This window comes from Eurosta solidaginis, chromosome 4 (genome assembly GCF_040869045.1).
Source record: "Eurosta solidaginis isolate ZX-2024a chromosome 4, ASM4086904v1, whole genome shotgun sequence".
NCBI classification, from domain to species: Eukaryota; Metazoa; Arthropoda; class Insecta; order Diptera; family Tephritidae; genus Eurosta; species Eurosta solidaginis.
This window is the reverse complement of record NC_090322.1, coordinates 139,720,844-139,745,370: the sequence shown is the minus strand read 5'-3', so window position 1 is coordinate 139,745,370 and position 24,527 is coordinate 139,720,844. Positions and strand designations below refer to the sequence as shown.

Sequence of the window (24,527 nt, the reverse complement as noted above, 5' to 3'; positions counted from 1 at the left end):
AAGGCGTTTTCGGGATATCGACCAAAATGTAGACCAGAGTGCCCCAGAACACCATCTGTCGGGTACCGCTATATTTATAATATAATACCACGGACAGTATTCCTGCCATGATTCCAAGGGCTTTTGATTTCGCCCTGCAGAACTTTTTCGTTTTCTTCTACTTAATTTGGTAGGTGTCAAATCTGTTTTACAAAGTTTTTTCTAAAGTTGTATTTTGCGTAAAAAAGCGAATCCAATCATCATGTGTCATCCCTTTTTCGTATTTGGTATAGAATTATGCCATTTTTTTTCATTTTTCAAAATTTTCGATATCGAAGAAGTGGGTGGTCATAGTCGGATTTCGCTAAATTTTAATACCAAGTTAAAGTGAGTTCAGGTAAGTACGTGAACTAAGTTTAGTAAATATATATCGATTTTTGCTCAAGTTATTGTGTTAACGGCCGAGCGGAAGGACAGACGGTCGACTGTGGCTTTAACCGATTTCGCCCCTTTTCACAGAAAACAGTTACCGTCATGGAAGCTATGCCCTTACCAAATTTCACAAGGATATGTAAATTTTTGTTGGTCTTATGGCATTAAAATTATTCTAGACAAATTAAATGAAAAGGGGCGGAGCCACTGCCATTTTGAAATTGTCTTTTATTTTTGTATTTTGTTACACCATATCATTACTGGAGTTGAATCTTGACATAATTTACTTATATACTGTAAAGATATTCAATTTTTTGTTAAAATTTGACTTTTAAACATTTTTTTTTTAAGTGGGTGTGTTCGTTATCCGATTTTGCTAGTTTTGTTAAGAACACATATAGTAATAGGCAGTGGCGGATCGTGAGCTTGGTTGTGGGGGGATATGGTATCAAAAAGTTCATAAATTTTGTTTTATTTTTATAAAAGCGGTATTCATGTATAAATTGTCATGCATCGTGAAATGCCACAATTTTGTGCCTACTGCTATTTTCATGCTCAAGAAAAATGCAAAATTTTCCCCTTGATCTGCGTACAACGCTTAATAATACTAAAATGTAAGCTTTCGATTTCAAAGTATTTTCGAAAGTATGTATGTATTCTGTTCTTAAATACTTTTTGCATTTTTTATTTCGAACTTTTATCATCACTGGGTGTGTACATTTCATGTTTATATAATTTTAATAGAACAATGTAATAAAAACAATGTAAATATATGTTATGTTTAAAGACACAGAGTGAAAATTTCTGAAAGTGATCACCGAAAAACGTCATAATTTATTTTTGAACAAGAAAGGTATTATTTGATAGCTATCGATAATACAAACAAATGCTCGTCTTCGATCAAAAAAACACTGCATCCTTATCCGTAATTATCGCCATTTGAATTTTCTTTGTCCTCTTTCTTTTAAAGTTGAATCATGATAAAAATATTACCAGGTAAAACCATTTAATCTTCTTGGCGGCCATAATGGTTTTTTGATTTTTAAAAAAATTTTAAAATCACTCTCTTAAACTTTGTGGAAATGCCAAACCAAAGAAAACACAAAAAAATTATTGGTATGACATTTTTCACTTTTTTTAATGCCAAAAAGATTAAATGCTTATGAAATAAGTGGGAAATATTTCGAAAAGTTTTGAAATTGTTTTTTATGTACATGGCAAAAAAATGAGTTAACAATATAATGGATGCCTCAACACGTCGTATTTTTGCAAAGGGACAAAAGAAAAGGCCTTATTTCTTAATCTCTTCTAATTAAGAAGCAAATGTTGGAGACCACCCCTATTGATTTTTCATTCATCCTTCTTCACTTGCTTGATACGTCTTTAACCCTTAAATATGCTGAAACTTCACTTTATAAGAGATCAGCAGTCTCAAGTGTCCTCGCTACTGTTTTGGTCCTTTTCCTCGCGGTTGGAATATACATTTTTTAATTGGCGCTTAACAGTTTAGGAGATGCTGGTCGTTGGGTAACAAGTCACTCCAGCTAACCCTGTTTCTCGATAACTGAAGCCAACAGGGGCACCAAGAGAGATAGAAGTCTTCCCCCACCTGCTTCTCCGAACCCAGTGGAGATCTTCCCATAACTTGCCAACCCCAGCAAAAACGCCGTAGCTCTTCGCAGCGTAGCTAAACATCATCGTCCAGTTGGAGTATGATAGTTCGTGGAGGGTGAACGGTCAAAGTCTGCCGCCGTGGTGTAGAGCTAGTGTATTGGCCTATCCATCAAAAATATTTAAGAAAATTTATATAAATGGTATTAATTGTCCCTCGGCATTACTTTGGCACCAAAAGTTCGTCCGCCTTAGCAGATACATTTTTGGGTCTGCACAAAACATGTATTTAGGTGAGCCAGAAAAACGAATACACGATACGTAGCCTTCGAATTGGATGGAAAGCTAGACCTTAATCTCCTCAGAAATATATCACACTAAATTTTTATTATTAGTAGATATGTATCTCTTCCGTACACCTTGGCGGTAAGTCGGTTTTTTTCCGGTCGCGCAGACGCAGATAAATTTCTAAACAATTGTTGAAGAAAATTCCTCAGAAAAGGATCGTGGCCTGATGTGTCTTTTTGCGGGAAACCACAATATAATTCTTGAATTGAAAATTCTGGAATGCAGTTGGCCGTTGAGATTTCTTTCCCACCAAAAAAAAGTTATTTCCACTAATAAAAAATACGGTTTTGGACAAAATATCATAATATTAATGTTAGAACGCAAAAATATATGGTAATTCTATACGACAGCATGACACTGGTAATACGAGTCCAAAAATACCGAGAGGTGTCAAAAGACTCGTATTGACTCGATAATAATAATCCGAAGGCGGAAAATAAAAATTTTAGATCGTTCAAATGATATTAACGAAAAACCGGAAAATTACCCCGGAGTGCTCCGAAACCGGGGGTGGGATCCATAGTATTTTTGCGCAGAATAGTTTTCTGCATTGGCGGCCTTTGGCCGCGCTTATAAAAAATTACCTTGGGTGGGCCCACCACCGGTTTGGAGACCAAAACTATATCTGCGCAAAACACTTATGTTCAAATTTTTTTTGTGGGTACCACAAAATCATCAAAATTACAACAACCACATGAAAATTTTCAAAATTTATTTTGCAAATATATCTTGACAGACCCAAAATTGTTTACCTCCGCTTTCGGATTCGCGATCCTGGATCCAAAACGCGTCTTTTGATACCCCTCTTGATATTTTTGGACGTGTATTAAGAGCCGACAGCATGACATGTCGTATAGAATTACCAAATATATTACAGTTTGTTATGTTTCTGTTATGAAAACAAAACCAAAAAAAATAAGTAAAAATGTGAGAGCAGTGAGAATTTAAAAATTTTTTTAAACATCATTTCGGCTCTCGCCGATTTTACCTTGTAATATTTGTGTCATGAGTTGAATAGCAGCCAATAGGCACCACCGATTTTGAAAATTCAAACACCAATTTGTTTGTAATTAAAAATTCTTTAAGAGCACATTTTTTATTTCTGTGAAATAAATTTCTATTTTTAAAATTGTTGCAACAACCGTGCAAAAAAAATTGTTCTGGAGCACATTTTTGCACGCAAGGAAAAAAGTTGTTTATGAAGGCTGTATTAAACTCGTTGTCAGCTACAATTTTACAAAGTCTTCCTAAGATAGCAAATCTCTGTTTTAGCAAACTAACAATCGATGTAGAATTTCTATCTGTAATTGGATGTATCGAAACATGCTTAGTTACTTTATCGATGCACGTAAGAAACATTGAATTCTTATTTTCGAAACAGATATCGGTATGTATTATTTCACTTTCTTGGGGATTCAAGGGGTTGTGTAGCGCAATATATAGCTTCTCCAACCCAATTGTCAACCTCACCTTCGAGCGGCGAATCCCGTTTCACTAACAGACGAGGCTCTGGCGACCCCAAGCTCCTCATGGAACTTGGGGGTGGGGAGGGAGGGATGGCCTGAAGGTTCAATGTGGCCATATAAATCGTTCCCGAGATGGTCGGGCCAGCACCTTAATGGTGCTGTGTTACCGGAGCGTATTGGATCTGTATCCGACAAAGGACCATCACATCGATAACACTCCCCAAAGCCTTCGGGGAGTAACCTAATCGCTACAACAACAACAACAACAACATGTATTATTTCATTGAGTCTGGTAGGAGTTTCTGTTATTGAAAATTTTATTTTGCATGGATTTCTATCATATTTACACATACCATAAATAACACAGTTGTTGCTATACTTATGTATTTCTAACTTTAGGTTAGGATAGTAAATTATATCTCTTAGTTCCAAATAAGTCTCCTCGATACCTCTGTGATTTTTATCGATATGGTTTTCTTCGATTATCTCTAGTAGCTTTTCTAAACTTGTTATATCTTCTAAAAATGTGTTACATTTTAATATTTTCATATTTGTTGCATTTGGAAAATATATTACAATAGATTTTTGGAATTTTTTAAACATATCAAATTCTTTACAATAGACTCCCACTGTTCCTTTTATAGGAAATATTTCTTTTAGAACTTTTAATAAGTAATTTTCGTCATATTCTTGAAGATATAAAGTCATTCTTCTTTTTTTCTTATATTAAAATTTGTTGATGAAAGAATTTGAATTTGTTTTTTCTATAATCAATTGATATTTATAAATGTTAGCAGGATTTTCTGTTATATAGATATGGTCATCATTATTCTCTATACCACTATGTATGGTAGCTATGTCAGACCTAATTTCTTCATCATTGAAATGGTTTACACCTACGCGACTGAGAAAGTCGGCTACATAATAGTATTTTCCTTCAATGTACTCAATTTCAAACTCGTATTAATTTAAATGAATCTTCCGCCTTTGGAGTTTGGAGTTGGGTACTTTAAGAGAATTTAACCAAACTAGTGGCCGATGGTCCGTTTGTACCTTAAATTTTCGCCCAAAAAGATATGACCTTAATTGCTTTGTAGCCCAAACAATAGATAGAAGCTCCTTTTCTATTGTGATGTAGTGTATCTCGTGTTGGTTTAGAGTTCGACAAGCGTATGCTATCGGATGCCCATTTTGGGAAAGCACAGCGCCCAAAGCCGCGTTAGTAGCGTCAGTGGTTAAGGTAAATTGCTTCTTAAAATCAGGGTATGCTAACACGGGACTGGTACATATAAGATCTGATCTGATATATCGATTTTTGCGTTATGCTCCAGAAATTTGGCCATTGGAAGGGCTACTTTTGAGTAGTCCCTAATGAACTTACGGCAAAAGCCTGTAATGCCCAGAAAGGATTTAATTTCTTTCGTTGTGCGTGGTAGCTGAATGCTTTTAATAACTGCAATTTTGCGTTTTTTAAACCAAACGGCATACGAGTAAATTCTTAATGGCCGTTAGAAGTCGAGAATGCGGTTTTATGTTGGTCTGCTTCGTCAACAACAATTTGGTTGAAACCTTAGCCAGATCTATGGTGGTAAAGTAGTGAGCATTACCCAACTTTGAGAAGATATCCTCCAGATTTGGAATGGGGAATATGTCTTCTATGGTTATCTCGTTTAATTTGCGATAATCCACGACGAGTCGCCACTTCTGCAAGCCTGAGTTATCGGATTTTTTCACAACGTTCCATATGGGTGCGCTAAAAGAACTGGTAGACTTTTTAAAAATACCAGAGTTGGGCATTTCAAATATTTGTCTTTCAACTTCTTGTTGATGTATCTGAGGGTATCAGTACACTTTGGAATACACGGGAATATCGTGTTTTGTCAAAAATTTGTGTTTATATTTTACAGCGGATGACAAGTTATCTCCTTCGAAATAAAATACGTTTTTGAATTTTTTTATAATTTCGGTTAGGCATTTTTTCTTCTGAATTAAGATGGTCATATTTAAATTTTTCTATGATTTTTTCAATTTCCGGGCTTTGGAAATTAATGTCAAATATATTATTAACAAAGCTTTAGGTTTCGTCATCAGATAGCTTTGCTGGTGACCTATCTAAAATTAAAGGTAAGGTACTTTTCTCCGAAACCAATTAAGATTTTACAAAATCGATTCTGCCACGCAAAGGTTTTAATAATTTACAGCCGTTTATGCCATCAAAATCACTATTTAGTTCTGTTTCGAGTATTTCAATATATACATTTGGTACATTGAACTCTTTAAATCAGGGGATGGCAATTTTCGAGTCTAATTGTAGGGGTTTACTCAGCTTAGTTTGAAAAGAGTTATGGGATAGACCTTTTTGAATAACCGATGTTCCTACTCCGGAGTCGATTAGTAATTTTAAAGGAATAGATTTCGTTTTGACGACTATGCAGGGAAGAGTACGGACGCTTCCAATGGAAAATCCGGATCGAGGCTTCCGATGTCCATACTTTCTAATACCTGATCTCGATTTCCTACGATATTTTGCCTAACATTTGTGGAACTATTCACAGGATTTCCTCGAAGGCTGTCGCACTGAAATGGAGTGCGTTGATTATAGCTACTAGACTGGGATGTGTTGCTAGGTCTAAAATTACCGGAATTGTTTTGTGCAAAACTAGTTGGTCGAAATGTGGTATTATATCGAATATTTCCAGACCTACTTTCATTCAAAACATTAGAATTGTTATAGTTTCTTCTAAAATTTCCTAAATTATTTGCATTTTGTTGTGAATTGTCGTTATTTTGTAGTCCAGAGTTCAATGTTTTATTTGTAGTAATATGTCTAAAATTATTTGTTTCGGCTTGTTTGAACCCAGATGCCTTTGCTCTAGTATTTCTACGATAATTTTGATAAAAATTATCAGTCTCAATCAAAATTTCGTTTGCCTTGGAAAGTGTTCTTGGATTTCTGGAATTTAGTATTAATTTAGGACCATTTGGCAACTTATTGATAAATAGTCTCAAAATCATGACTTCGTTTTGTTTGTTGTTGTACCATTCTGGTATATCTGTAGACAAATTTGATTTTATATTAAGTTCAGTCATTTTAGTTACGACTTCTTCATATAACTCTTCAACAGAACTTCTGAACTCTAACAGTTTTATTTTATTTATAATAGTTTCAATAGAATTAGCAATATTACAATTAGTTTTTAAAACGCTTTTAAATTCCTCCCAATTTTCTGGATTATTGTGATTTATAAGAATTTGATTTGCTTTTCCAATTATTTTAGATCTCACTTGTAAAAAAAAACTAAATTTCTTTCATTAACAGTAGTTTCCTGAAGAGTATAGTAAAAAAAACAATCTACATGCCTAATAAATAAGGACAATGTTTCTGGCTGTCCAGAATAAGATGAAATTTCTTTTATAATATCGAACACTGTGGATGCTCTCCCAAAAATGATGTTTTTTTTTCTTTGGTGTATATTTGCTTTTATTTATTTCCGATAAGCAACTTTGAATCTCAGTTATGTCTCACCTAAGTATTTTTTTAGCTTTTCATTTTATTTTTTATTTTTTTTATTTTAATTTTCAGAATTGTGCTTTTGTTTTTCTCTTTGAAAAATAACTTTTTTTTGTTTTCTCCGCAAATGTTCGCTATTTTATTTCGATTGGTCCGTTTTTTCTTTGTGTTTTAGAAACCTGTTTTTTTTTTTGTATGTGCAGTCAAATTTTTCACTCTCCTGTTTTTATACTCAGTTGAGCAGAGCTCACAGAGTATATTAAGTTTGATTGGATAACGGTTGGTTGTACATATATAAAGGAATCGAGATAGATATAGACTTCCATATATCAAAATAATCAGGATCGAAAAAAAATTTGATTGAGCCATGTCCGTCCGTCCGTCCGTCCGTCCGTTAACACGATAACTTGAGTAAATTTTGAGGTATCTTGATGAAATTTGGTATGTAGGTTCCTGAGCACTCATCTCAGATCGCTATTTAAAATGAACGATATCGGACTATAACCACGCCCACTTTTTCGATATCGAAAATTTCGAAAAACCGAAAAAGTACGATAATTCATTACAAAAGACCGATAAAGCGACGAAACTTGGTAGATGAGTTGAACTTATGACGCAAAATATATAATTTTTAAAATTTTGGACAATGGGCGTGGCACCGCCCACTTTTTAAAGAAGGTAATTTAAAACTTTTGCAAGCTGTAATTTGGCAGTCGTTGAAGATATCATGATGAAATTTGGCAGGAACGTTACTATTATTACTGCATGTACGCTTAATAAAAATTAGCAAAATCGGAGAAGGACCACGCCCACTTTAAAAAAAAAATTTTTTTTAAAGTAAAATTTTAACAAAAAATTTAATATCTTTACAGTATATAAGTAAATTATGTCAAGATTCAACTCCAGTAATGAAATGGGCGTGGCTCCGCCCTTTTTCATTTAATTTGTCTAGGATACTTTTAATGCCATAAATCGAACAAAAATTAACCAATCCTTTTGAAATTTGGTAGGGGCATAGATTTTATGGCGTTAACTGTTTTCTGTGAAAATGGGCGAAATCGGTTGATGCCACGCCCAGTTTTTATACACAGTCGTCCGTCTGTCCTTCGGCATGGCCGTTAACACGATAACTTGAGCAAAAATCGATATATCTTTACTAAACTCAGTTCACGTACTTATCTGAACCCACTTTACCTTGGTATGAAAAATGAACGAAATCCGACTATGACCACGCCCACTTTTTCGATATCGAAAATTGCGAAAAATGAAAAAAATGCCATAATTCTATACCAAATACGAAAAAAGGGATGAAACATGGTAAGGTAATTGGATTGTTTTATTGACGCGAAATATAACTTTAGAAAAAACTTTATAAAATGGTTGTGACACCTACCATATTAAGTAGAAGAAAATGAAAATGTTCTGCAGGGCGAAATAAAACACCCTTAAAATCTTGCCAGGTATTACATATATAAATAAATTAGCGGTATCCAACTGATAATGTTCTGGGTCACCCTAGTCCACATTTTGGTCGATATCTGGAAAACGCCTTCACATATACAACTACCACCACTCCATTTTAAAACTCTCATTAATACCTTTAATTTGATACCCATATCGTACAAACTCATTCTAGAGTCACCCCTGGTCCACCTTTATGGCGATATCTCGAAAAGGCGTCCACCTATAGAACTAAGCCCCACACCCGTTTAAAATACTCATTAACACCTTTCTTTTGATACCCATCTTGTACAAACAAATTCTAGGGTCACCCCTGCTCCACCTTTATGGCGATATCTCGAAACGGCGTCCACCTATGGAACTAAGGAATACTGCCTTTTAAAATACTCATTATCACCTTTCGTTTGATGCCCATATTGTACAAACAAATTCTAGGGTCACCCCTGGTCCACCTTTATGGCGATATCTCGAAAATGCGACCACCTATACAACAACCACCACTCCCTTTTAAAACCCTCATTAATACCTTTAATTTGATACCCATATCGTACAAACACATTCTAGAGTCACCCCTGGTCCACCTTTGTGGCGATATTCCGAAAAGGTGTCCACCTATAGAACTAAGCCCCACACCCTTTTAAAATACTCATTAACACCTTTCTTTTGATACCCATATTGTACAAACAAATTCTAGGGTCACCCCTGGTCCACCTTTATGGCGATATCTCGAAACGGCGTCCACCTATGGAACTAAGGATTACTCCTTTTAAAATACTCATTATCACCTTTCTTTTGATGCCCATATTGTACAAACAAATTCTAGGGTCACCCCTGGTCCACCTTTATGGCGATATCTCGAAAATGCGACCACCTATACAACAACCACCACTCCCTTTTAAAACCCTCATTAATACCTTTAATTTGATACCCATATCGTACAAACACATTCTACAGTCACCCCTGGTCCACATTTATGGCGATATTTCGAAAAGGCGACCACCTATAGAACTAAGGCCCACTCCCTTTTAAAATACTCATTAACACCATTCGTTTGATGCCCATATTGTACAAACAAATTCTAGGGTCACCCCTGGTCCACCTTTATGGCGATATCTCGAAACGGCGTCCACCTATGGAACTAAGGATTACTCCCTTTTAAAATACTCATTAACACCTTTCATGTTATACCCATATCGTACAAACGCATTCTAGAGTCACCCCTGGTCCACCTTTATGACGATATCTCGAAACGGCGTCCACCTATAGAACTAAGGCCCACTCCCTTTTAAAATACTCATTAACAACTTTCGTTTGATGCCCATATTGTGCAAACGCATTCTAGAGTCACCCTGGTCCATCTTTACGGCGATATCTCGAAAAGGCGTCCATCTATAGAACTTAGGTCCACGCCCTTTTAAAATACTCATTAATACCTTTCATTTGATACCCATATCGTGCAAACGCATTCTAGGGTCAACCCTGATCCACCTTTATGGCTAAATCCCTAAATGGCGTCCACCTATAGAACTATGGCGCACTCCCTCATAAAATACTCTTTAATGCCTTGCATTTGATACTCATGTCATACAAACACATTCCAGGGTTTCCCTCGGTTCATTTTCCTACATGGTTATTTTCCCTTATGTTGTCACCATAGCTCTCAACTGAGTATGTAATGTTCGGTTACACCCGAACTTAACCTTCCTTACTTGTTTCTTTTGGCGTTATTGTTTTTAACTCGGATATATTTGTTCGCAACTGTACTTTTTAGTTATTGTTTTTTTTTTAATTAGGTAGCATTATAAGCTATTACAATATATGAGGCAAATTGCTTTTCGCATTACAATTTTATATAATTAACTATTGCTGTTTCTCGTGTGAAACTTATAGTTTGAAATTTAGTTCAATTCAGTTTTTTCTTAGCGAAAATATTATTTTTTACTTTTTTACAAAGTTCGCGGCCTTTAAACGATTTCACCGACTGCGCCAAATAAATAAGAATGACCATTTAATCAATTTTTCTTTATTTTAACAAAACTATATTTCTAAGATCTTATTTAAAGATAAATACATTTTCTTTTGTCCAAAGTAATTTTAATGAAGCGTATGATTTATTTTTTTAATCAAGTGATCCGAATTACGTGTTAACAACTCAACACCAAGAATACAATTGATCAATCTTGTCCCGATTATGGCCCAAGAACAGAGAACTGTTCTCAGGCTACATATTTCTTAGCTTTGCTTATTACTTGTTTTGTATTACTCAATGTGCACTCTCGAGTTAAATTTCAATTAACCCTTTAAGGGTTACGGATAAATATTAGGTATGTGACTCGTGGCTAAGTGTCCAGGTTTAAATTGAAATTTCTTTCTTTTTAAGGTTTTGTTGGTTGTAACATATTTATATATTATTTGGTTAGATTTATATGAAATAGTACATCGTAAACGAAGAACAAAAAATTAAATGAAATGAGATAAAATAAAGGTAATAAATCGTGTCATTTTTTCCAAAAATAAAATTGATAGTGTGAACAGTGTGATGCATTTATGACTCACGCTTTTGTTTTATTTTCAATCGAGCGTCGGTGGCGTTTGATGCAAACGTTTGCCTTGATCACACTCAGTGTAGATGAGACCGGATTTGCATTAATTTGGTGACGTTTATGTGCGAGAAAATTAAACGATTCGCATATAAAATGATAGCGCAATGAAGATAGGGCAAACAGTACAACTGATAAGCTCTTAGAGCATCCACCTGCGAACGAAGAATACATTTTAGTGTGTGCATTATATTAAATCGATTTCAAATTTTTCGAAAATGTATTCCTTCATATTTATCGCTAGTTTAGCGACCATTTCCGCTGTTACCGCTGCACCACAATTCGGTTATGGCTACGCACCTCAATTTTCTGCACCTACGCGATCACATGGCGGTGAGAAATATTTACCACCTGCCACGACAACAGCAGCACCTCTTATCCGTAAACAATTCTACACGATATCGGCGCCCGAAGATACTGACAACATTGCCAAAACAAATCATTTGGTTATCGGACGACCGCAAAAGAACTATCGCGTTGTGTTCATTAAGGCACCGCACTCCGATAATGCCAATCTCAAATTATCTGCAGAATTTGCACCACAGGAAGAGAAGACCGTCATTTATGTACTCAGTAAGAAGGAGCATGAATTAACATCAAATGACATTGTGACACCAGCCCCAACCGTACCAAGCAAACCAGAAATCTATTTCATTAAATATAAAACGCCAGAAGAAGCCGCAGCGGCACAGAGGGAAATTCAAGGTGAGTGACTTATGTATAATTAATTAATAAAGGGCCCATTACTGATACTTAGCATAGACTTGGCTTGACTTGGCGTAAACTTGGCAACTTAGCCACGATTATACTCCACTTAACGCATACAATCTGGCATCATAATCAATAAATGTCAATTTGCATGACAAAATGAAATGGAAACAAACAAATGGCATCTCAAAATATAAACGTGACTTAGAACTTACATAGAAAATCAAAATTCAACAGACTTCTAAGTCAAGTTCAGTGTTGCTAAGTTTTGAGTAATCAGTAACATGCAATGTTCATTTAACAGAACTGTAAGTGACAGTTCTCAAGTCAAGTCAAGTCAATGCTAAGTATCAGTAATGGACCCTTAAGGCCCCAAGCTCAAGTCATGGGATAGCTAGCATGAAAAAGACTTAAAAAATTTGTTCTATCGAAAGCCCCTCTCGGTAGTGGATTTGGCAAGCTCTCCGAGTGTATTTCTGCCATAAAACATGTAGGCTCACCAATTTGTATAAAAATCTAAGAAGCTTGGTCTCAATCTCTTTTGATCATTACTGATGGTAGTTTAGTACAAGAACTGACACATATTTAAAAAAATTATCAAAAAAATATTTTCTCCTCAGAGCAATATGATCAGTTGGGCGGCACTAAAGAATTATCCGATGAAGCCATTGCACCTGTGGCTTCGGTTATTGGATCTTTGGATGGTATTGCACAAGATGGTGGTTACAATTATAGAGCTATTCAAGCTCCAACAGCGTAATTGGAAAAAGTATTGTCATTAAGTTGATTTTGTTATTTATTAAAAATTTGTTGACTAATTTTTAATCGTTAATTTTATTTAATAATTTTATTTTAAGTTAAATTTCATATTTTATTTTGCCATTATTAAGATAGTACATATGTTCGATACCAAAAGGCAATTAAATGGAGATGCAAATTGCAGGGCACGGGCATTTCCGAGAGATAGCACTTTAGCTGTCCATAGTAATAAAGCAGTAAAATGTAAAAAATTTAATCGGAGAAAGTTTGATTTTTGGTTTGAAAATTTAACCTTTTTCAAGTTCACATCAAATTTGACACTTTGTTTTATCTCTGAATGTGAATTTTAAAGGAGTTTTGGTTTAGACATTGAGTAAATAAGCAAGCCAAACTTAATTGGCATTAAAATTTCTAAAAGACAGTAAGTGAATTTTACCGTCTTTTTTCTATGGATGACGACTGTATAGGTACTCAGCTTCTACAACAGAACTATTAAGCTCAGCTACCGTAGGCGAACTCTTTTACAAATATGAACGTATAAGTAGACATATTTGGTCAACAGAAGCCCCGAAGAAGATTCAATGTGTTCATATCGAACTGCTTCCGAGTTAGTCGGGCTAGTACCTCATTTCCAGAACGTGCCTGATCTAACTATGGCAAAGAAAACTATCAATATCGAACACTTCTCAACTTTCACTCACACGACGTGCTTTTGCCATATTTTTATAATGAAAATTTTGAGGTGACATTGTAAAAAAGTTAACTTAGTCCATTAATAGTAAAGCCTCGAAATAGTAAAGAGTGTGTTTATTTGAGAACCAGCATTAACACTAACAACAACATCAATCTAGAAATTCAGCGAAGAATCACCCTTGCTAACAAATTTTACTTTGCACTGAGTAGACAATTTGAAAGTAAAGTCCTCTACCGGCAAACGGAGATCATGCTCACTTATCGTACTCGTCCTGCTATATGGTGCAGAAGCATGGATCATGACAACATCAGAATAATTAGTTCTAGGGGGAAGTGCTTGAGATAAGTTCTTAGAAAATTGTATGGCCCTCTAGGCCTCGCCCACAGCGCGTACCAAAGACGACTTACTGTCGAGCTATACGAGCTTCACCAACGTAGTCCAGCGAACAACGGCTAGGCTGGCTAGGTCATGTTATGAGAATGAAACGTGATGTGCCGGACAAAAAAGTATTCTTATCGGAACCAGCCTATGAAAGCATAGGAAGAGGGCGGCACCCACTCTGCAGAAAATACCAGGTGGAAAACGATTTAAGTTCACTTAGTGGGACCAGCTGGCGCCAGTTAGCCCAACGAAGAAGCGACTAAAACGCCTTTTTGGACGTCCATAACGGTTTAAACGGTTAAGCGCCAATTAAGTAAGTAAGAATCCATGCTGAGATCAGCCATATGATGAAACTGAAAATACCAAATGCTTTATAATGATTGATTTGAAAAGTTGTGGAATAGCACTGAGTTTCGCGATTCATCTATAGTTTGTGACACAAGATTTACTTTTATACAGAGGAATACTAAAGGACTTCTTCCAGCTTGAGGAAAATATCCCCTGCCTTAAGAAAGCGTTTAATATATCCGTTAAGAGATGATATAGGAACGATGGGAGAAATCTCCCACTAGTGAGAGGTTTCTAGTTTTTCCAAGTCACCAAGTCATTACACTTCACAACAGATGTGAATCCATTAGATTTACGATTTACATAATCGTAAAACGAGTTTGGCTAAATGACAGCTGATTTTTGTTATATAACTCTTATACTCTATAACTCCTTTTATTTGTTATATTTATGCTTTAAAATGTAATAAAAGCTATAAGTAATCAGTAAGTCAGATTTCTTAAATCGTTTGAACCAATGGGGTTTTTGGCTATCCTAGTGGTTGAGTTCCTTCGTGATTCAAACCGGGTTTACTGATACGTCGGAATGAGCAGATTGAAGAATGCAACTGAGAAACACGCGATATGACTGACTTTTTTTTAAACAGATAACGTGGGGATACGCAATACTGTTAGTGATATATTAGCTCTAGTGACGGATGGTAAACATCATCGGATCACAGCGAACTAACGCGGATTTGGATATATCGTCGATAAACACGCAATCGAGGCATTTTCCAAACTTTTTCACAACATTGTTTATTTGAAAAAGTACAAAATCTGCAAGGTCATTAAAGAAGTCTTTGGACATATCCCGGGCCGATCAAGAAATAAAAGTTCATTTATTATATTCCAGGTAACACTAGACAAAGCAAAATCTCCTAGTACGATGACTGAGTCGAAGGGTTAATCCCCATTCGCCCGTGGAAATGACAAAGACTTGTCCTATTGCTGAAACGTGGTAAACAGCCGGATCAACCATCCTCATATAGACCACTTTGTATGCTGCATTCCCTAGGAAAGATTTTCGAGCGTATAATTAGCGAGCGCCCACAGCTGACTCTAGAAAGCACAGGTGGCTTATCGAATAATCAATATGGATTTCGCAAATCAAGATCGACCGTAGATGCAATACAAACAGTCGTCAATATAGCTAGATAAGCTATCTTTAGAGGCCAAAATAAAAGGAAGTTCTCTGCACTAATTACGTTGGACATCAAGAATGCTTTTAACACTGCGAACTGAATGCAGATAATGGCAGCGCTGCGAAGCTTCGGCACAACAGCTTATTTGCGCAGAATAGTAGGTAATTATCTTAAAGACAGAGTACTTCCTTTTGACACGGATCAAGGAGCAAAAGAGTACAAAACCACTGGAGGCGTCCCACAGGGATCTGTTCTCGGTCCAACGCTTTGGAATGTAATGTATGACGGGGTGCTAAAGATTGATCTACCAGAAAACACGCAAATTAAAGGGTTATTCCAAGCCGACCAATAAGCCGACCTGATCATAGAAACGTGTTTGGAATAAACTTGCAAGTCCAAATATGGAGGAATAAAGATAACTGTAACGTAAATGTAATTAACCGATCGGTTTATATGCACACAGAAGAAATCAATACCCTCGGCTTCTGGTAACTAAATCAGCTGGAAAGTTTGCATGAAGTACGATTAAAACACCGACTCCTACTTTGAATAGGCGATCACTTCAAAAAATCTCATAGCTTTTACAAAAAATTTCAGATTTTAACACATGCGGTTTTACCCATGTTTTAGTTAAAACGCATACTTCATATGAAAGGTGTGCAGGGAAAATTACGGGACGCATCATTATTTATACTTTTTGTGCTCCGAACTGTTGGACGACGGAACGCGAGAGCTTTAAAGCTCAAAGGCACAATTGACATTGCCGCACAAAGTGACCAAAACATTATTTGTACGGGTTTATTTTGATCAACACTAAAAAAAAACGAAACCGGACCGTGATGCAAAAAACTTGGTTCTAATGAGAGATGAAACTCATACGTTTTTGGCAAGTTTTACATTAGCCCTGAGCTAAAAAGATAACTTGCCAATCTGTAAGTATGCCTAGCACATTTGGGTTAAATTTTAGACCTCTAAAATCTCTTGCAGTGACGTATAAATAAATGTAAAAAGTATCGGTTAAATAAAAACTGTTTGAAATATTAAAGCCATGTCCAGACATAGAGGAATTTAATCCAAAAGATCACATAAATCTACAATTTGGCGGAAGCGCTAGGTGATGAGGAGCACGAGCTCGCATTTTAATAACGATTTTTTATGACAAAAACAACGATTATAATGTTGAGATTGATTCAATAAAATACGACAACGATTATAGTTATCATTAGTTAATAATATAAATTTATTAATAATACAGTAGGATGAAGCAAAACAAATAAAGAATTGGTGATAAAACATTTCTAAAGAATTAATTAAAATAGCTTAACAATCGAAAACGTATTTAAAAAGTGTATTAAATTAGCATGTCGTGACTTAAAGTGTTTCATATATGTTTCATTGAACTCATGGTATGGCCCCACTGGTGTGGAGGTAGTGTGCTAGCCTAATACACTATAGTTACTGGGTTCAAGTCCCGGGAAAGGCAACATCAAAATAATCTAGAAAACATTTTTCCAAGCGGGGTTGCCCCTCAGCAGAGGTTCGGCAAACACAGCGAGTGTAAGTATTCCTGCTATGTAGGTACCGTCACGCCAATTTTTAGAAAAAATCATGAGCAGCATGGAAAAAATGTCGGCGGTATTATTATTATTATACACTCAACATAAAAAGTTGGTTTACATTGGGCATATGGGAATAGATGGGAATGGAAAAGCAGATGAACTAACTAAAAAGGTCGCATCCCTTCAAGCTTGCTCCGTAGACGTCCCAACTAGATTGGGCGAAATTAATAGAAGGCGAGGGGTGCACATGTTCGACCAAGCGGGACAGGCGTGGATTTAAGAACGGGGCTGTAAAGTGTCGAAGATTATGTGTAGGCCTTACCACCTTAGACTAACAAAGTTGCTTCTATCATTAAAAAGAGTGAACTTTAGTCTCATGGCGGGTATTCTGGCTCGGAACTGCCTTCTGGCGTCACATGCCTTTAAATTAGGCTTGGTGAGTGATAGCAGATGTAGGAAGTGCGAGTTGGAGGAAGAAACGATCGAGCACGTTTTGTGCTCGTGCCCTGTGCTTACCAGGCTAAGACTAGAATTTTCCAAGAGTACGGAGTCATTTTATAACAAAAGTCCTGGTTTTTGATAGGGTATTTCAGTTTGTTCGTTAAAATGAACTTCTGGTAACACTACGGACTCATTCAGTCTACGTGAGTTCCACATGAACCGGCCAGTTCAAGCTAACCTAACCGAAGCCGTAAATTGTTTTGCTCTAAATTCTTCTTTGTTCTGTCATTCGGCTATCAGAAAATTTTTTAACAATGTTGTCCCCGAAAAAGTGTAGTTTTTCTGCATTTTTCAGGAGTAAAATGTGAAAATTTCGAATTTAATTACAGAGATTTATCATTTGTATATTTGTAGTGTTGGCTTTTATAAGTAAAGCCGTGTTAAGCATTACGATCATGTTGCTGACGCTTCCACAAAATATGTTTAATTTGGTCCCAAAAAAAAATCTAAAATGGTCTTTGTAAGAACAAAGTGCTATAAGAATCGGATCGATTGCCGCGGCTGTCGTTCACCCGCCATATATTTTGATAAAACTGTCAAATACATCTTGAATTCAACTGTCAAGAGTTTTTGGTGGAAGATACATCCAAGATAAAGTTTTATTACTTATTAGAAGGAAAAATTTCTTACTTCCTACAAATCAATAAGTCTCCTGGAAAGTTGTAAAGATTTTTAGCGCAAAACACATTTGGGATTATTGCTTTCACCACCAAGTGGGTCTGTTAAACGTTTTATCATTACGACATCAGTAGTTGAATCGGAAACCCATTCTAGTGCCGCGGAAGGCAGTAAAGTTTAGTTCAATAACATATACATACGTCCGTTACTTATATATGGACAACAACTCTTCCTATTATGTCCGGTTTTTGATTGCAAGCTTTAGTTGAATTTGAATTTGCGCTTAGTTTACATGAATTTTAATTTTTTTAAAGCTAACAGTAATTAAAACTCAAACTAGGCCTTAGTAGCCCCTTTTGAAGTGGCGTAAGGTGCCACTGCAAAGTGCAAAATGCAGTTTTTAGGTGTCCATTTATTTTTCTACTCCTATTTTTTCAATGAGAGTAAAAATTTTACCCTCGTCTGACAGTTGAAAATACAACCGTACCGTTTCAGATAGCGCAGATTTTCTGTCTTTTTCTATTTACTTCACCTGGTGATTCCATTATTCATAACCAACACTTTTAAAATGTCAGAGAACTATTAGGAAGAGCGAATGTAGCGCAAAAAATGTATGCTTATTAATTTGACGTAAAATCCCAACCGTTGAGTGGATCAAAAATACTCAATGGTGCGTTTAGAAAATTTACACTCAACGATCGACCAACACTTCGTGTTCGCTAAAAGCGCTTAATGTCAGAAGCAGGGATGCACCTTAACGTTAAGCTAATCGTTTATCAAAAAATTTCCACCGTTTCCGTTGAAACACTTCGAAATATTATCGATAAAGAAATTATCAAAATAAATTGTATCTCGTTTTTAACTGAAACGAAAAGCTTTCGTTAACGTTAAAAACGTTAACAAAAACGTGATACTTTATGTTTGAATTGTGCTGGCAATGCTATAGCAATGGTGAAGCCGTAAGGTGGCAACAACGAGCGCACATACACACACAAACTCTATGTAATTTGTTTGTGTAATTCGTTGGTGGTAATGTCAAAAATACTCTGAGAAATGTTCGTACTGTCAAAATTCATGAGAAAAGTTGCAATCAGCTTGGCTAATGCTTTCACCTTTAATGACTCCGCCATCAATCAGCTTTGCCAGCATAGTTTGAAATTAATAATCAACATAAACGATTTGATTTCGTTTTGATATGGCAGAAAACGAAACGAAATCATTTCGTTAATTTGACGATCTTAACGTTAATAAACGAAACGAAATGACTTCGTTTCGTTTATTAACGTTGATTATCGTAACGAAATGATATCGTTTCGTTGGTTAAGCATGCCTGGTCAGAAGCCATTATACAGCACATTTAGATTTAGTATATACTGGTACTTGCGGGCTTCTCTATTCACCACCTCTTACCGGTATACTCGATTTATAAATATCTCCACTCCACTAAAAATTGCATTGGCGCATATGGGGAGACGGTGAATTTTTAGTGCTTTCTTAATATTGCGTTTTTTATACTCAGAGTGCTTTGAACAAAGAGTATATTAACTTTGGTAACACAACGGTTGATCGTTACAGCACTAAAGAATCGAGATATATTTAGACTTCCATGTATCAAAATACTCAGGACAAAAAAAGAAATTGATTTAGCCATGTGCGTCTGCCTGAGATCAAGATAAGTTGAGTAAATATTGAGATATCTTATTAAAATTTGGCATATTAATTCCCTGGCACTCATCTCCCTTCGCTATTTAAAATGAGCGAAATCGGATTATAACCACGCCCACTTTTTATATATAACATTTTGGAAAACACAAAAAACCTGATCTTATAGTAAATAATACATGCCCGAATTTTATGTGCGTACTGATACTGAGACTCTTGAAAAAATAATTGAAAATGGGCGTGGCACCGCCCACTTGTGATAAAATCAATTTTACATATATTATTAATTATAAATCAAAACCCGTTACAAAGTTCGACAGAGAGTTTGCCTTAACGCTAAGGAATACTTCGAAGAAAAATTAACTAATTCGGTTAAGAACCATGCCCACTTTTACATAAAAGATTTTTAAAATGGTCGTGCAAGAGTAAAATCAGCTATCAAAATAAAAAAGAAATGTAAGGCGCGATAACCTCCGAAGAGATCTAAGGCCGAGCTTCTCTTCCAATTTGCGTCGTGCTCCTCTTGATTTTCCCTACAAATTGGCCGGACGGGACCTACATGTTTTACGCCGACTCCGAACGGCATCTGCAAGGCAGATGAGTTTTCACTGAGAGCTTTTCATGGCAGAAATACAACCGGAGCGCTTGTCAAACACTGTCGAGGGGCGACCCCGCTTAGAAAGATTTTCTTCTAATTGAAAAACCTTATTTCTAAAATTTTGATGTTGCTTTGCCCGGGGTGTGAACCCAGGGCATACGGTGTGGCAGGCGGAGCACGCTACCACCACACCACGGTGGCCGCCGCTATACCTTTGCGAAAAAGAGCTTAATATCAATGGTATTTTACTTTCTAAATGGAATTATAATAAAAAGTTCGAAATTATCCACATTTCTGAAAATGGGCGTGACACTGCCCTTTTTTTGACTAAGCAATTTTCTATGTTTCGGGACCCATAACTCAAGAAAAATTACCATATCGGAATAAAATTGGGAATATATACTTTATTTATAGCAGGAAAAATTTCTAGTAAAAATGGGTGGGATCGGTTACGAACCACGCCCACTTTTATATAAAAGATGTATAAGAGGGTCATAGACTAGACTAATTCCAAGTTTTATTGCAAAAGGAAATTGGGAGACCTTTTTTTTAATAGGCGGTGCCACGCCTTTATTCCGTTCAAGCATTACGCAACATTTCTAGAGCCTCACACAAAATAAATCCCCCGTAACAAAATTGGAAAAAAGTAATTTAACTGAAATGAACTGTACAATTTAAATTCACGCTGTGTATATAATGTTCGGTTACACGCGAACTTAGACACTCTTACTTGTTTAAAATGTTATTGTTCTATCTGGTCTGGTATCTCTTACTCTACCAAATTCATTTTTTGACAAAAATGGGTTTGGCTGGTTAACAATCTGATATGTTTATCCCTGTCTATTTTTACAAATTTAGATTGTTGAATTTAGGTGAGAATTTAATAACATAAATTATTGAAAACAACGATTTAAAACACATTAAAAAATAATTGAAATTTTTAAGATTTTAGCCTTTTCAATTTATTCTTTCAATATTTTTCAACTCATTCAACCAGTTTTGCTTTTATTTCTAATTAATTCCTTGCTTCACTTGCAAATTATAATTAGCGCCGTCATTAAAAATACGTTAAAATTTGAATTGCAAATTTTTGCGAATTCTTGCATTTCATTTTAGAGCACAGAAAAATTTCCGAATTCCTAAATACCCGTAAACTATCATCTTAAAAATTGTTTATTTGCCATATTTGATTTGCTTTATCTTTGCATATTTTGTCTAATTCAAGGCTTTAAATAAAACATAATTTATTTTTGTTTCTCAGTATTACTCTACAAAAAAACCGCTTATGACATTGTAGTGAAATGTTTATAACACTTTACACATTTTCTTAATGTTTTCTTTCCCATCGAAGAATTTAATGTTGTTGTTGTTGTTGTAGCGATTAGTTACCCCCCGAAGACTTTGGGGAGTGTTATCGATGAGATGGTCCTTTGTCGGATACAGATCCGATACGCTCCGGTAACACAACACCATTAAGGTGCTGGCCCGACCATCTCGGGAACGATTTATATGGCCACATTAAACCTTCAGGCCATACCTCCCTCCCCACCACCAAGTTCCATGAGGAGCTTGGGGTCGCCAGAGCCTCGTCTGTTAGTGAAACGGGATTCGCCGCTCGAAGGTGAGGTTGACAATTGGGTTGGAGAAGCTATATATTGCACTACACAACCCCTTGAATCCCTCGAAGAATTTAATCTCAAAATGCGGTGTGTGAGATTTTTTTTCCAAAAACAACCTTTCTCTATGTGTAAGGATAACTCGCTAGCTTAGAATTCAGTTGTTTCAGAAACGGTTTATTCAACATACATTTAAAAAATATTTCACTTAGATAAGAAAATTTGAAACGAGTTCTCAAATAGAGCCATGATACAATAAACCAGACAGGTGAAGTCAAAATTATAGAATGGAGTCGCATTTGACAACACCCGCCCTTATAAATTTAACTGTTGCTTCATGACTTCTCTGCAGCATGGTTTTTTTCAGTATCATAAAAAAAATACTACATTAATGCCTTTCTGCAATATTTTTTTTTCTTTATTGATGGCGTATTTTAAATATAATACAATGTTTTCTCGAAAAAAATACATTTTGTGTGAGAAGATAGCTTAACATGTATGCATATTTGCTTCCTACGCTGTTAAGTACACTAGTTTACATTTAAATTATTTTAGTACATACTAACAAGTGTGTTGTGCCAGCTTAAATATGCTGGCGCAAAATTATTTTAACATACTTATTTACTGTTTTTTTTTTTTTTTTTATGAAAAACAAATAAGAATAAATGATCTATATTTGTATATTAAAGGCTAAAGTTATAATCTAGTAACAAGAGGCTTTTAACTTGTTTCATGAAATGCAAATAATTGGAACATGTTTTAACATTGTCGAGCAATTTATTAAACATTCTAGCACCATAGCTACGTATTGAATTTGTGCTTCTTTGAGTACGGAAAAAACAAGTTTTTATATATAGAGTATTTCTAAAGTTATAGCTTAGATTTCCTGCGAAATTTAAGTCAAGACTATGTTTAATCAAATTGTTTTTGATTTTGAAAACAATGAGCAGTGTCTGTAGAATACTGCACTTTCTAACGTCTAACCTATTTTCGTAAGGCCTGATAGTGGGAGTTATTCTGGGTAGTAACAGGATATTTTTTATTATTTAGTTTTGAAGTATTTGCAACTCATTTATTTTATTTTCTGCACATCTGCTCAAGATTGGGTTTAAATACGTTAAACGTGACATAAAGTACGCATCGTATAATAGCCACAATTTTTTTCTGGGTATATTATTTCTATTAGCAGTATTAACTTGAGTTTCAATCTAGTTATATGTTCGCGCCAATTTAAATTCGTGTCCAACCATATTCCCAGGCATTTCAACTTGTCTACCCTCGTGATAATTTTGGTATCAAATGCGAAACCAGCAAAATCTGTAATGCTCGGTATGGGTTTGAAGTTGTTAAAAATAATGAAATGTGTTTTTTCTAAATTAATTTTTAATAAATTACAATCAAACCATTTTTTTAGCTCATGCAAATCTGCCCTAATGTTGGTGATTAATTCTTCTAACGTACTTGCAGAGTACATGAAGGTTCCATCATCAACATAAAACTGGGGAACATCCTTTAGTTTTAGTCTTAGTGGTACGCCTGTTTTAATTTCCAAAGTGGAACTCGTTGTATTATTTATTTCAAATATCTTCAGTTCCTTGCCTTCCAAGCCTAGTTCAGCTAACTTACGAACCATTATCTTTATTTTTACTGAGTCAAAAGCTTTTGATAATTCAATTAAATTAAGTAACGTACAGGAAAATAACCTCTGCGGTTTGTATTTCCTTTTGTGGGAGGGTTTATTTCCATTTCCTAAAATAAAATGGGAAAAGTTTAAGTCAACCAATCTGAATGGCTGGATCTTTAGAGCATCACAGAGAGTCCACACCTATGGAATATCGAAACATATTGCTGACGTCAATGAGTTGATTGACGATCTTTAATAATATTATGAAGCTGCGGATGAATGTCTGGGAGGCTTGTAATACGAAAGCTTATCTATGTAAACCAAGCCTTGAAATAGGCTCATTGATCAGAAAGCGGTCGCTGGTTGTAAAATCTAAATGTACATCATAGGTTTTTCAGCAGCGATGCTTCAACAAATCAGAGCTTACAGAACTACCTGATGGAGAAAAAAACTTTGGCTTATCAAAACTTTTAAACAGCTCGGGCTAAACCTGCAAACATTTAGACAAACATGAAATACTCCCAGCCGCATGATCAAACCCGATAGATATTGCTCTGACTTTCTCTATGTACCCACCTGCCTCTCACCTCTACCTTTCTATCTCCTCATCCCTTTCTCGTTTACGTTAATCGGCTCATTCAATTTCCCTATCGCTTTCATTCTTCCGTAAATCTTGCCGTTACTTTTCCAAGAGCTCTTTCTCTTATCCAAGTCTAACTCACACCGTTACTCTTAATCGTATCTTTATTCTTAATCTTCCTATTAACCTCTTTTTACTACTTTGTCTCAAACCATTACCCGTGCTCTTACTGTGAGTGTGACTCACACTCCATCTTTCTCTTGTTCTCTTTACTTTCCAACTTCCTCTACTTTTTCTTCCCATTTTTTCTGTCTTCCGTTTTTTCTCTTTCATGTCCCCGCTTCTAAT

At 35.6% G+C, this 24,527-nt stretch overlaps 2 protein-coding genes across 6 annotated transcripts in view; one reads left to right on the top strand and one right to left on the bottom strand.

The window, feature by feature from the left end:
* Window positions 1-24,527, bottom strand: part of goe (gone early) — a 235,801-nt gene that overhangs the window by 72,882 nt on the left and 138,392 nt on the right. The gene's annotated exons all lie outside the window — the stretch shown is intronic.
* LOC137250405 (uncharacterized) lies at window positions 11,424-13,131 on the top strand. Its single transcript, XM_067783137.1, has 2 exons — window positions 11,424-12,113; window positions 12,737-13,131. Exons 1-2 carry the CDS (start codon window positions 11,627-11,629, stop codon window positions 12,874-12,876), a joined length of 627 nt encoding a protein of 208 aa, XP_067639238.1. The 5' UTR covers window positions 11,424-11,626; the 3' UTR covers window positions 12,877-13,131.